The sequence below is a fragment of the Vanellus vanellus genome, assembly GCF_965231255.1.
Source record: "Vanellus vanellus genome assembly, chromosome: 9".
Classification (NCBI taxonomy): Eukaryota; Metazoa; Chordata; class Aves; order Charadriiformes; family Charadriidae; genus Vanellus; species Vanellus vanellus.
In genome coordinates, this window is record NC_138914.1 from 7,272,805 (window position 1) to 7,285,204 (window position 12,400).

Below are 12,400 nucleotides of genomic sequence, written 5' to 3' on the forward strand. Positions count from 1 at the left end.
AAGAACATGGAAGGTTTGTTTTCATGCTTTTTGGAAAATACAGAGTTGTGCCTTCCAATTTTATAAGTCTCCTAAACTTAATACTAATAAAGAGGAGAGTTGTGGATCTGGTACATGACATTGCTGAGCCTGAGGGTTTAACAGAGTTTTTTCTGTATTAGACTTAGGAGAAAAAAAAAAAAAGAAAAAAAAAAATCGAAAATTAAAACAATGAAAACACCTGAATTGTAATAAAGAAATACATATAACATGATCTAGTTTTAAACTCAAATGGACACTTAAATAAGGAATTAGACTGAAAACCTCCCTGTTGGCAAATTTAAGTGTAAAGGAACAGAATAGGAACTAGGCTTCAATGTCCAAATAGTTTCTGTATGTTCCAATAGATTTTTTTATTTTTTTTTTAGCCAAGGCTTGTAATGGCTGGAGGAAAAAGTAAGTTTAATGGTATTTTTTGTTTTGGCCTATTTAGATAAAGTGCAGTCAGGACAGTGTTAGAAGACTGTTTGTAGTGGCAACAAGTCAGAAGCTTAGCAAAGTTAGTCCAAGTGGATTCTACAGGTCTTGCCCTGGACATGCTGTTTGAAATGTGCCCTTTCATCTCCTGAAGAACAAAAATTCCGTGCATTTACACACACAGTTCTCCTTGTTTCATTTCTTCGAACTTTCTATTTATTCACAGCTTGCTTTGCCCTTCAAACATCCTTCAAAAGCTGTTTTTCTTCTTAATTTTCAGGAGAAACTTTAAAAAGATATCTTTCCAGGAAGAACAGAGCAGTCAGTTTTAGCAGTATAAAAACAGCTGAAAACAGTAGAAAATTATGAGAAAGCAACAGAAACTAATGCCTGTGCTTGCATGGGAGCTGCTGTGGAAGGCTGGGTGAGCAAATGCACAGCACTTGTGCCAGCTGGGGCTGATGGAGGCAGCACTCCCCACAGAGCTTACTCCTGCTCCCCAGCCGAGCAGCACAATAAACTGCAGCAGGGAAGGGAAGCCAGAATTAGCAAGAGTGGTGAGAAACGCCAGCTGCCATGCAAACCGCAGAGAAGCAGTTTACACACTTGTGCAATAGGTGTTTACCTTAATTATCTCAGACATTCACCATATTCACCAGTCATTGCAATAGCAGCGCATCACAGTCTGCAGCACGCTTGCATTCCTGCACTCTGGATATAAAGGAACTCCTATCCAGTTCACCCGAAGAGCAAGTGAAATCAGCTGGGTCACTTGGAAGGAGGGGTGGAAGTCTATCAGGAGAAGTTGTAACACACCTGGAATCAAATTATGACTTCACCACAAATCATGGCTTAGTTTTGCACTTTAACTGTTCATATTGTTTTGCATATTTTATTCATTTTTATCTTTGAAGTTGTTCTTCAGAGTAATTTAAACATAATAATAAAGTATGTTTTGAAATTCCTTTCCTAACAAGGTAGATGTTTTGAAACTCCATATATATATATTTAATGCTAAATAATCATCTTTTTGCTCCCTTAGGTAATTGGACAAAAAGACTACAGGATCATTAGTCATAGAGATATAAGCATACATCAACAAACAAAAACCCAAGGGCCTTTTATTTTTTTCATTAGATACTCTTACATCCCCACTTTGATGAACTGTGAAGATTCACACAGGATAAACAAAAAGCAATTCAATATAGGACACTGCACGAAGGGAACCAGTTTGAAATACATTATCTGCAAGGACAGAGAGCATCAAAGTTTATAAGCAAAGATCAGCAGCATCTCCATTTCTGTAGTTGTGATGTTATTTCATAACACTGAACTGCAGACAGGTCTTGAGAGAACTGTCTTTTCGCTTATAAGCGGAGAATAAGAAAAATTGTTTTCTATAGAGTCAGAATACCTGCTGATCTATCTTAATGATAGGTTAAAAGTAATATTCTCAAAACTGTTTAACAACTTGTTTTACATTCACAGTGTGTTCTTACTGAAATCTGTCTTGAAATAAACTCAACTACAGGATTCCTAAGTGGATTTTCAAAGCACACTGTTCCAAAGGTCTACTAATAACATTCAAGCAATTGAAGCAAACTGGTAACATCAGCACTAAACATGCCCAGTCTCCAAACAGCAGAACTGTACGCGAGGACTGAGACCTTCTGCAGAGTTGAGTGAGATGGGTTAGGCAGCTGGTAATGCTCAATTCAGGCCATTCAGCAAGTTACATCTGGCTCAGACTCTTGTCTCCGCAAGCGCTGACCATAACTCCAAGCAGCATTCTCAATGACGGCAATATAATAACGTTAAGTCAGGGATATATATCAATTAGCAGTGCTCGAAGCTTCCAAGCAATCCTGCTCCATCAAACATCTGGCTTTTGGCAATGTGAAAAATAGCTCATTGCTTGACTTCTCACTAGTCCTCCATTCTACCAGCTCCCCACGGCTACCAAACTGACACTGGGGATGTACCCTAATTGAAGGGAGATGAACTGAATCAGATGCAGAGAAGGGCTAGCAGGATGAACACAGAAATATGTTAGTCTTACACAAGACCAGAGTAATTTGCACTTCAAAATACTACCAACATTTTCCTTGTTACTGCAATGGTCATTAGAAATGAAGTATTTTACTAGTAGAGTAATTAGCGGAGTAACAAACATTTCTCTATTAGCAAACTCATTGACAGTCAATGCCAACTTCACTATTGAAAGTATTGAACTTTGAGATGCAAATTGATGAATTTGCAGCGAACATCATCCCTTTCATACTGTCTCTTTCTGCAGTTACTTTTGCATATAACCACACATTCATTACTAGATTTTTTCCAGCAAGTCATTTGGTACACCTGGTGTTAATACGGTTTAACATAAGAAACCTTCCCATTCATCCTGAATGAAGTAGAAACAGTAGAAACAAATGCAGTAGAAACAAAATTTGCTTTCAGATAAATTGCTTTTAAATATGACCCAAAAGAACTGAGATTACAGGAAACAAACATAAGAGAGACTAAAGGATAAAAGAGTCCTTCAACAGACGGGCGAGATCTTTCATCCTTGTAGAAGGAGGTTATGTACTTCCCCACTGCCAAGGTCAACGGGATCTGAATGAAGCTTTGAGGGTGTCACACCAATAGTTCTACAGATGTTGCAGTTCATACTCAAAGTATTTGTTTACAAGACTCGAATCGATGATGTTTACAGCTTTCTCCATCTTACTGCTCATAACAAATCAGCAGTACCCGGAAGACTAGGAGAACCCTGTGCTATGTATGAGTTAGCTACCCTCCTGGGTCTGAATGTTACCTCGTGTATTATCTCAAAGGTCTTTTCTACTTAAAAAAGAGCATATTTAAATTCAAAACATCAATCCAGAAGACTTGCATGCTTTGCAATTTTAAAAGATACAACTTCAATAAAGGGTAAAATGACTGTTGTAGTTCAAAAGAACATTTCACTGCATGTTATCTGTGAATGAAGTACTGGGATGTTTTAGCCTTCTGCTCTTATACTAGTTGTATCTCAGGTATTTGTTAGGATTCAAAGGATAACTATTAAATCGTATAAATGTAACCAAAAACTACAGTAAGATAAAGTTATTAGTCCTTATCTTCCTTACCTTATATCAACTGAAAAATCTTATAGGAAGAAATTATTTTTAACAAATTAAAAACCAGGGTTGGTTGGTTGTTTCTTTTTTTTTTTTTTAGCATCAATACTCATCTAACATTAACATAACTGTGAACGTAGAATGAATTGATTTCGCTACAACAAATATGCATGATGCCAGTCACCAATACAAGTGATTTATTGCATGAAAGTTATTCATACACCTTAGTTAAGTATTGCAGTGTAAATATAACAAGACCAATACCCAGCAGATCAAAACCAGAAAGACTACACTTCACGAAATATTTAAGTAGCTAATTATTTTTAATGGTTGGATTTTACCTCTTTTTTTCCTCCCCACAGTATTCTTTATTACATCAACTAATCACTTATTTTTAAAAATGGTTTGGCTTATTCTATGTTTTAATTAACAAATAATATATCTCCTTTGAATAACAACTGTACTGGACAGTCAGCAGAAACACAAAGTTACATATGAGAGATTCAGAAGTCCATCCATATGTTCTACAACAACAAGTCATTTTGCTTACATTTATAATGTCAAATTATGCCAATTCAGATGTGGCAGTGGTTAATCACCCTTACAAGTAACTCCCCAACGACAACAGAAACTTAGCAGTAGGCATTACAGAGAGCGCACTTACATCCTTCAAGTCATTTCAAGATTACAAGCACATTTTCAACTTCAGGTATTTCCAGATGCAGCCCAAAAAGAGAGGCACAGCCCTGGCTGGGACAGCTCCACTTTTAACTCTAGCTAACACAGGATGCTCACAACTGCATCCTCCTGCCCTGCTGCTGCATGCATTGGCTACTGAAACAGAAGAGCTCAAAGTGCAAGAGCAGCATTGAGCGATGCCACAAAGCACTACCCCCTAATCCTCCTGTAGGGAAACAGCTGCCTGCCACCTTCTCCCTCGGTGTTTTGGGATTTCCACGGACTCAAAGGCAGTCACACTTATTATATGGCTTATGCCACAACAGTGGGGTGGGCCAGACTGACACAGGGAAAGCATGGACCCAAGTAGCAAGACAGTATCTACTCAAAAGTATTTTTAAAAAGGTAGCTTTTCTCCCAGCAGATTAAAAGGGGAGAAAAGCAAATCCCCTCTATTTCAACCAATAATTCTGTCTAAGTCTTGTATGATTGTTTCAGTGTCAGAAATGCCCAAGACATCTTTCAGAAAGCAATCTGTAAAGTAGTCCTGCAGGAAAAATAATTTATATTTTTAAGTCTCTTGGGATTTTCTTTTTCTGTAGAAAAAGACTTGGACTTGATAGATATTATTAGCACCTTTCACTTTACAGACTGGTTTGGATTTGATAGAGAATATTAGCACCTTTCACGTTACAGACTCATTTAACAACATGGCTTCCCTTTCTTCAAAGTTTTTGACTAAGCCACAAGCAAATCCTGGCCTTCTGAGTCCCCATATAAAGCTAAATCAATATACCTTACTCACAGCTATTTTTCTCTGCATCTCATGCAGGAATTCAATCCCCCTGAGGGCAGCCAGAACACGAGCACCAGTTACAGGAGGAAAGGGGATGAGAAAAGAGGCTGGCACAGCAGATACTGCAGTATCACTGTCCATAATCACAGCTGGGTGACTGCACAGGCAAGCCACAGCATCTCTCTCTATCCATCCCTGCGTTCGAATTGTTGCAAAGAAAACGCAATTATTCACAACAGACCCAGGCTACAAACCGCTTGATGTACATGTTTCAATTAAAGCACGTGCATATATACTATCCTCCTTCCCAAAGTAGCCCTGACCATTCTGTAGAGCATGCACACAGGTAATTTGGGCACCATCAACTGTGCCTGCTCTTCGCAACGCTGGCGATGCCAATGTGCACAAAAATCACCAAGAGTCAACCCCGAGGACAGAACAGGGACCTGTTCTCCCCCTCACATGCACCCTGACATTACTAGGGATGTTCAAGCAGAACGCATGCTGAACAGAGATCCCCAAGAAAAGCAAGGGACTTCTGCTGCTATGAGCATTGACCTCGATAAGGTAAAGAAAATGACTCAGAAGAGCTAACATGGCAGGAGAGTGAAGACCTGAAAAACAGCCCAAGTTCCAAACACTGAGAATTAGCTGGGTTATTGCCTGGCAGCATAGGCAAAGCAAACCTCTGAGCTGCTGAACCGGTGCACTGATAACATAGTGCTACTCCTCATTAATAAACCCATTCTATAGTAAACAAAGCTTTGACAAAAGCTTCAGCAATCATCCCCAATAACAGCAAGAATTTAAAGTTTCCACTTAAAGAAAAATACATATTGCAGCTATTAAATGAGCATACCTACGATGCATGCACTACTAACAACATCCTTAATGCATTCAAGTATCTTCTGCTTGCTTTGAAAGCATAGCCCCAAGTAGTACCTTTGGAGGAAAAAGGTTATTTCCATTCTTTCTCTGTTAATATTTTGTATTATTTAAAACATGTATTGCATGCTTGGTTTCTAAACTCTATGCGACATTTGCATTTCCGAGCCTCTGTGGGTCTACTCCTCAAGTGCACTTCAAATCTGGAATATGGGGATTTACACACAGCTCTAAACTGAAAGTTAGAGATTATTGTATATTGTTACCTCCGAGACAGCCAACAAATGATACCAGGAACAGCTGTTTCCACAGCAGCAGCATCTTCAGGCACCTAAATTCAGTAATTCTGGTTCAGGCTCAGGTGAACTGTATGGTCAGTCTTCCAGGTGGCAAGTTTTAACCTGTTAAAAGAACAAACATAAAACTGAAACCTGTGATGATCCCTAAGAACCAGCTTCCTTGTTAATACACTTTTTAATAAATAGAAAGGTGACAGATCCTCTAATGTTCCTCTCTTCTTTTCTGTGATTTAACCCTCTAAAGAAGGGTACGCACATGTATCACATCTAGGTATGTGTACGAGGTGTTGCAGCAGGAGCAGAGCTGACGGGTAAGTTGATTTTGTAGTTCCTGCTTCTCACCAGTCTCCAGCATTTGTTTATTTGGACGAAAGAGTAGTTTCAAAGGAAGAGAGAGTACATGAGGTGCAATCATACACAAAGCACAGTAGTTTAATGCATTTGTTACAAGAACAGCTTGCATTGCACTTGCCTTGTATACACTGTGCTAGCAACAATCTGAACATGTACAATAACTGATTTAATTAGAGCCATGCCTAACCCATGTTTGTTTTTTGTTTATTTGTTTTCCATACTAGATCTGTACTTGATATGCATAACAGCATTGTAGAAATCTGAAGAGGAAGATCTAGCAACCGAAACACACACCAGTGAGTACGTCACACTCAAGTGCATGAGGTGTAATGACACTCTGTGAACTAATTTGCTAGCTTCCATTTCTAGCTGCGTTACTGGCTAGATGACAATGTCATACCCAGGCGAGTAGACCTTGGCAAACTGTTTGTCATTTTACTTCTAGTTTTTCCTAAAAAAAAAAAAAAAAGCTTTACAGTAAATTTTCTAAAGTTGTATGACAACTGTGGCCTTTATATTTTGCACGTGTCACTTCTACAACATCCTCTTTCTTCAGAAGAAGGGTAGCTGGGCAACCACCAGACCAAATGGCTCCTTCTGGAATTAGTCTACAGATCAATACACAGAAATATTAAGGTCAAGAAAGCAACCATTAATTCCAAGGAGCCAAATCTGAGATGTCAGGACCTGTTTTTTTCCATGTCGACTGTATTTCACATTACAATTGAAAATTTCTAATACATCAGGTGTCTGAATTTCAAGCTCAGCCCTCAGAAAAAAAGATCATACAGAGGGTCCCCTCTGATACATCCCCACCCTGTGATTCACTAGGAGAATTTAATCTCCCCCAAAAAAAACATCGCATGGCCCTTTGCCACAAGATCCGTATCTTTTCCCATCCTGCGATCCTGGCTTATGCAGGGTATCAGCTATCAGCTGACACCCTCTCCTCTGTACTATCATCATGTTTGTCTACAACATAAAAAAACAGAATCAAACCCACACATTTCTATCAAGCAATAGGTACCGGTCATTCCCTGTCCTGTGTTTCCAAACTCTATCTGCAAATCCTTCCCCTAAGGAAGGTTATCCATGGGCAGCCCCAGACTAGAGGCAGGACAACCAAACGCCCACCCAGGACACAACCCCAGCCACACTGCTCAAGGACCAACTGCTCCCGCAGCCATCAGAAGCCACAGCTGTGCCAGTGCCACCCCAGCCTGGCACAGGAGCACTCAGGACACCCCCAGTTTTGGGCTGCAATCCTAAATCCTGTCTGAGCATCACCATCCTAGCCCATGGAACCTAGTAATTTTATAGCTGTAACATTTGCCGAGAAGCGAGGATAGCTAGAAGGGAAGGAAAGGGGAGGAGGAGGAGTAGGAATAGTAAAGTGGGTCACTCTTGTATGTCAGCTTTCCTGCAGTCTTACAAGGAATTTAAAAAAAACCCTGATAGAAAAGCTAAATTAATTTGATTTTGTTCTTTAAGTGCTCTGGGCAAAGCAGAACATGATAGATCCATTTCAGGCCAGAAAAAAGTGCTTTGGTAGAAGCTAAAAAAAAAAAAATAAAAAATTGAAGAGTTCTGTGTGTGGGTATAAAATCATAAAAATGCATCCCAACCTCTGTCTGCATTATGTTTTAATAAATTTGAATAGCTAAGAAAGAATGGTAGTTACTGGCTAGCTAACTTTGTAAGGTTTAAATTACCTTAAATGCTTCATTTTCTCTCCATTCTGTAAGATTTTGCTAATCCAGGATCTATTCTTGAATACTCCATATGTCATTTTTAAAACACGACACTTAGTGTTCAAATTTATAGCTTGAAACCAAATAAACATATCTTTATGCTCAGTAACAGGTCAGTTCTTTAAAAAGGAAGATGCAAATTCATATTTAACACCAAGCAGACACCAAAGTATAAAATTCTTGAAGATTTTCCTCAGTTCATTGTTGAGCAACAGCCTTCCCATTAAAGAAAAGCAGCTAAAAGCAGGTTTTCTGTGCCGCCGCCACCTCAGCGTGCTGATGATAGGTACACGAAGGGTCGCAAAGCACGAGCCCCATCATGAGCTCCCTGCCCTCTCCCTGTGGCACTGAGGTCACCTCTGCCAACTCAGAGGATGGTTTTAGGCTGTCTATAGACCCTCAGTGAATATTTGTTGCTGCAGAAAGCTTGTTGCTTTGAAATTGCTCCAGAAATCAAGTATTGAGTACCACTGCAACTCAGCTTTACTGTACTTTAAAAAAAAAAAAAGGTTGTTGTATTAATCTGAAAATTAGATCCCATTCACAGGTAATAGACAAAAAAACATTATATTAGACAGGCTGTAGTGAGTTACTTTTCATAATAAATGTATTCCCATTATCTAGCACATGGAAATCATGTGCAAAGCTATTCACTGCCAATGCAGGGATTCAAAGTCAGATGACAACACTGAGCATCTTTGTCACCTTCAAATCTTCTAGATAACCTGGCTGCTTTTCAGATCATCCACACTCAGAAAGAAGATAGGAAGAGTACAAAAGAAAAGGTCCCAGCTCCTTGCCATTTGATTGTAATGTTTCAAATATGTCACATCTTACAAATGGAGAGTAGTGTAATATAGATAGAAAAGAATAATTTTACCTCCCCCTCCTTTTGCAGAACCAAAGGGGCAGATCCACAACATCATTTTGGTGCTTTTGGAGATAAATTGACTTAAATTACCTCCACAGAAATTCAACACTTTTTATGTAAAGGCCAGAAAGAATAAAGGCAAGCAGCACCCACTGTGGTTGGAAGAGATGGAAAGAAAGAAAGAGAGTAATAACCACAGAAAGAAATAGAAAGTAATACTCAGAAAGACATATATTTTTTAAATTAGAAAGCTTTCTAGTATTAGGTAGAGCTCTGGTTTCATGAGAAACCAAAGATATTTCAAAACAGTAAGAAAGCAAACCTGTGAAGTGGAGCAAACACACCAGGAAAAAGCAACAGATTTTATTTCTTTCCTATGCATTTCTTTGACTTTGAGATAAATCAATTCTCATGAGTTCCTCTGAAAACTCTGTTGAAGACAACCACAGGATAAGGGAGAAAAAAAAAACACCAGCCAAACAAATGACATAGTATGAAAGCACACACATGGGGGGGGGAATAATCAGCTTGATTTTTCTTCCTTCAAAAATTAGCTTTCCAAAACCTATGAACTTTCAGATCATATAATATAGCAAGTGATGGACAAGAGAGTCTGAAAGAAAAAGAAAGTTTGGGAAAGGTTCAAGAGTCAGTAATTTTATTCAGTGACCTTAATTTTTACTGCCCAGCACCAAGTGTAAAAAGCAGTAGTTCCCCAAAGGTGGAATTTTTATTTCTATATATAGAAATGGAACGTGTCAGATCTGGCTGACAAGTTCAAGTTAAACTTAGAGTTTGAGCTGGAGGAATTTGTAGCGTCATAGAGCCTAAATTAATCAGGAATTCCTGGAACTCAGGAGACCAAGAACTTATTTTTCTGTATTGATCACAGACTACAAAACAGAAAATAAACTCATGTACTGACACTAGAGGTCAGCCTATCTTTGCAAAGGGAAAGAATTATTACAATGCCATCTTGATGAATTATGAGATTAACACTCTAGTTAATGATAAAGTCATGTCCACACGGCATCATAAAAAACGAGATGCACTGATTAGTGTGGAATACATCTCAACAACTTGAACAAGCCCATTTCTATTTTGGGGGGAAAAAATTGAAGTTATCTATTTCTCATCTCCCTCAAAATGAAATTATTTGCTCTGAAAAATTACCTAATATACTTTGTTTCAATAAAGAATACCTTCATGGTGGACTCTTATCTTCCACATCACTGAACCAAACCTCTGTCTTGTATAGTCCATATTGCAAGACTGATGGGAACCAGTGCCATCATGAAAATATTCTAGCTTTGGAAAAGTAAGTGCACAGTTACCATACATGCGCAGTAAAAAAAAAAAAATAAAAATCTGTCAAAGACACTACAATCATAGGCTTTGAAAATGCAAAATACAACAAAATCTACAGAAGTACTATGTTTGCACATAATTTATTAAGCTAATCTTTCCTTAATACTAGCTAATCTCTAGACTTTGCTTCAATACCAAGGTAGCGCAGTTCACTGGGCTCTGTCTCTGTTGAGATGAAGCCAAGTCTAAGTGCTAAAGGTGTACGGAAGAATCAAGTCTAAGGCAGACTTATCCAACGCCAGAGCTGACCATAATATTACTTTTTTCATTTTTAAGTCAAATTTATATCTGTTATTTGTTCCATTGATGCAGACATGGTGCCAGCTCAAAATGAGAGCCCAGAAGGGATATCCATCACTTGAAGGACATAGGTAATTTAAGTCTGACATCATCCAACACGCAAATCTACAGATTGAGATATTTGAGCAATTTAATGTTAGAGATTGGAAAGACTCTGAAAAAACAAAATGCAGAGGAACTATTGAATATTACAGAGCCAGTACTGGCAGCATACTTCTGAAAGAAATGCAAATACATCTAATAGACTTGAAAGACTGTAAATAAATAAGAATTGACCAGTTAAAAGCTAAAGAAGCCTGACAGAGAATAGCGTTAAAAAACCCACTAAGCAATACTGTAGCCTGTTCCACCGAAAAGCTTAAAATGGTGCTCCAAGGAAATTCGTGGTTGCTCTGACTCCTTTGGGGTCTCATTAGATCTTTGTTCCACAGCTGCATGGTAGCACCACTCATTAGGAAGCAGCCTTTTCAGGTAGCAGTTGTGAGGCTGCCTGTGGCTCTTCCTCAGCCTTCCTATCCCTACAGGGATACCAACAATAGACAAATCATCCTGATGAAGTTGGACTGTAAGTGCAAAAAGGATGAAGAAAGTTTTAGAGAAACTTCACCATTACCAAGCATTAAGTAGGATTAAAGTAGTCTCCTGTGTGTCATTAGCAGAGACTTAGTTAAAAGTATTCTTTTAAACAAAATTAATTTACAAAACCTTAAAATAGAAGGACCAGCAACTGTTCTTACAGTTTTATTACAACTTCTCTTGTCTCACTGCATTTATTGACTCTTGCAGCCACAGTCCCCTGTTTCACCTGCCCATCCATCCTTTGGACTTGATCTAAATCTCACCAGCGCATGGACCACGCAGGTGGTTCTGGTTTCCAGACCACCTTCCTTAGCCCTACACTTTGTCACTAGTCCCTCCTTTTCCCACCGGAACTAAGACCATTTGTAGTAATTGAATGCCCACTGTCCCTGTATACTTATCTTTCTACAAACAGTTTCACAGAGCATCTCTACTTTATACCTCTTACTCATCATGACATTGAGATTCCCTCTGAATATACCAACTGACCTCTGTATCTGCAGTTCTTCCATTTAAGAGCTATAACCACTAAAGAAGGCAGTAACTCAGCTGAGCCTTTTACCATAGGGGGTTATTCCACATCAACAAAAGCAGTGAAGTTGCAAAAGGAAGATAATTAAGGAATGGCGTTTGTCTTGCAGTCCTCAGGAATCCTAGTTTGTTTTAAGACCACCACCCTCTACAACTCTATCAACAAACTAAGAGCCTCTTAAAATCTAGCCAGAGGTCTTTGCTTTGCACTACCTGTGGAGACAGCCCACCTCAATCAATTTTGGGACACCCATGGGAACACTTCACAAAAGAACCAGCACTGCATTTTCCCTTAAGTTTACCGGGGTACGTTTACCAGAATCTTTTAACTCTTTCAATTTAATCAATTATGTGAGACAATTTAAAATTAGTAAGTCTTTCAAGCAATAGTAACTCCAGACCCCACATACATA

At 38.8% G+C, this 12,400-nt stretch overlaps 1 protein-coding gene across 1 annotated transcript in view; it reads right to left on the reverse strand.

Moving 5' to 3' along the window:
* Positions 1-6,255, reverse strand: part of CNTN3 (contactin 3) — a gene marked incomplete at both ends in the record, with an annotated part of 83,397 nt that extends 77,142 nt beyond the window's left edge. Inside the window, one exon of the mRNA XM_082487596.1 lies at positions 6,201-6,255. Within this exon, the coding sequence (XP_082343722.1) occupies positions 6,201-6,255 (55 nt within the window). The remainder of the gene's footprint in view (positions 1-6,200) is intronic.
* Between the last annotated feature and the right edge of the window lie 6,145 nt (positions 6,256-12,400).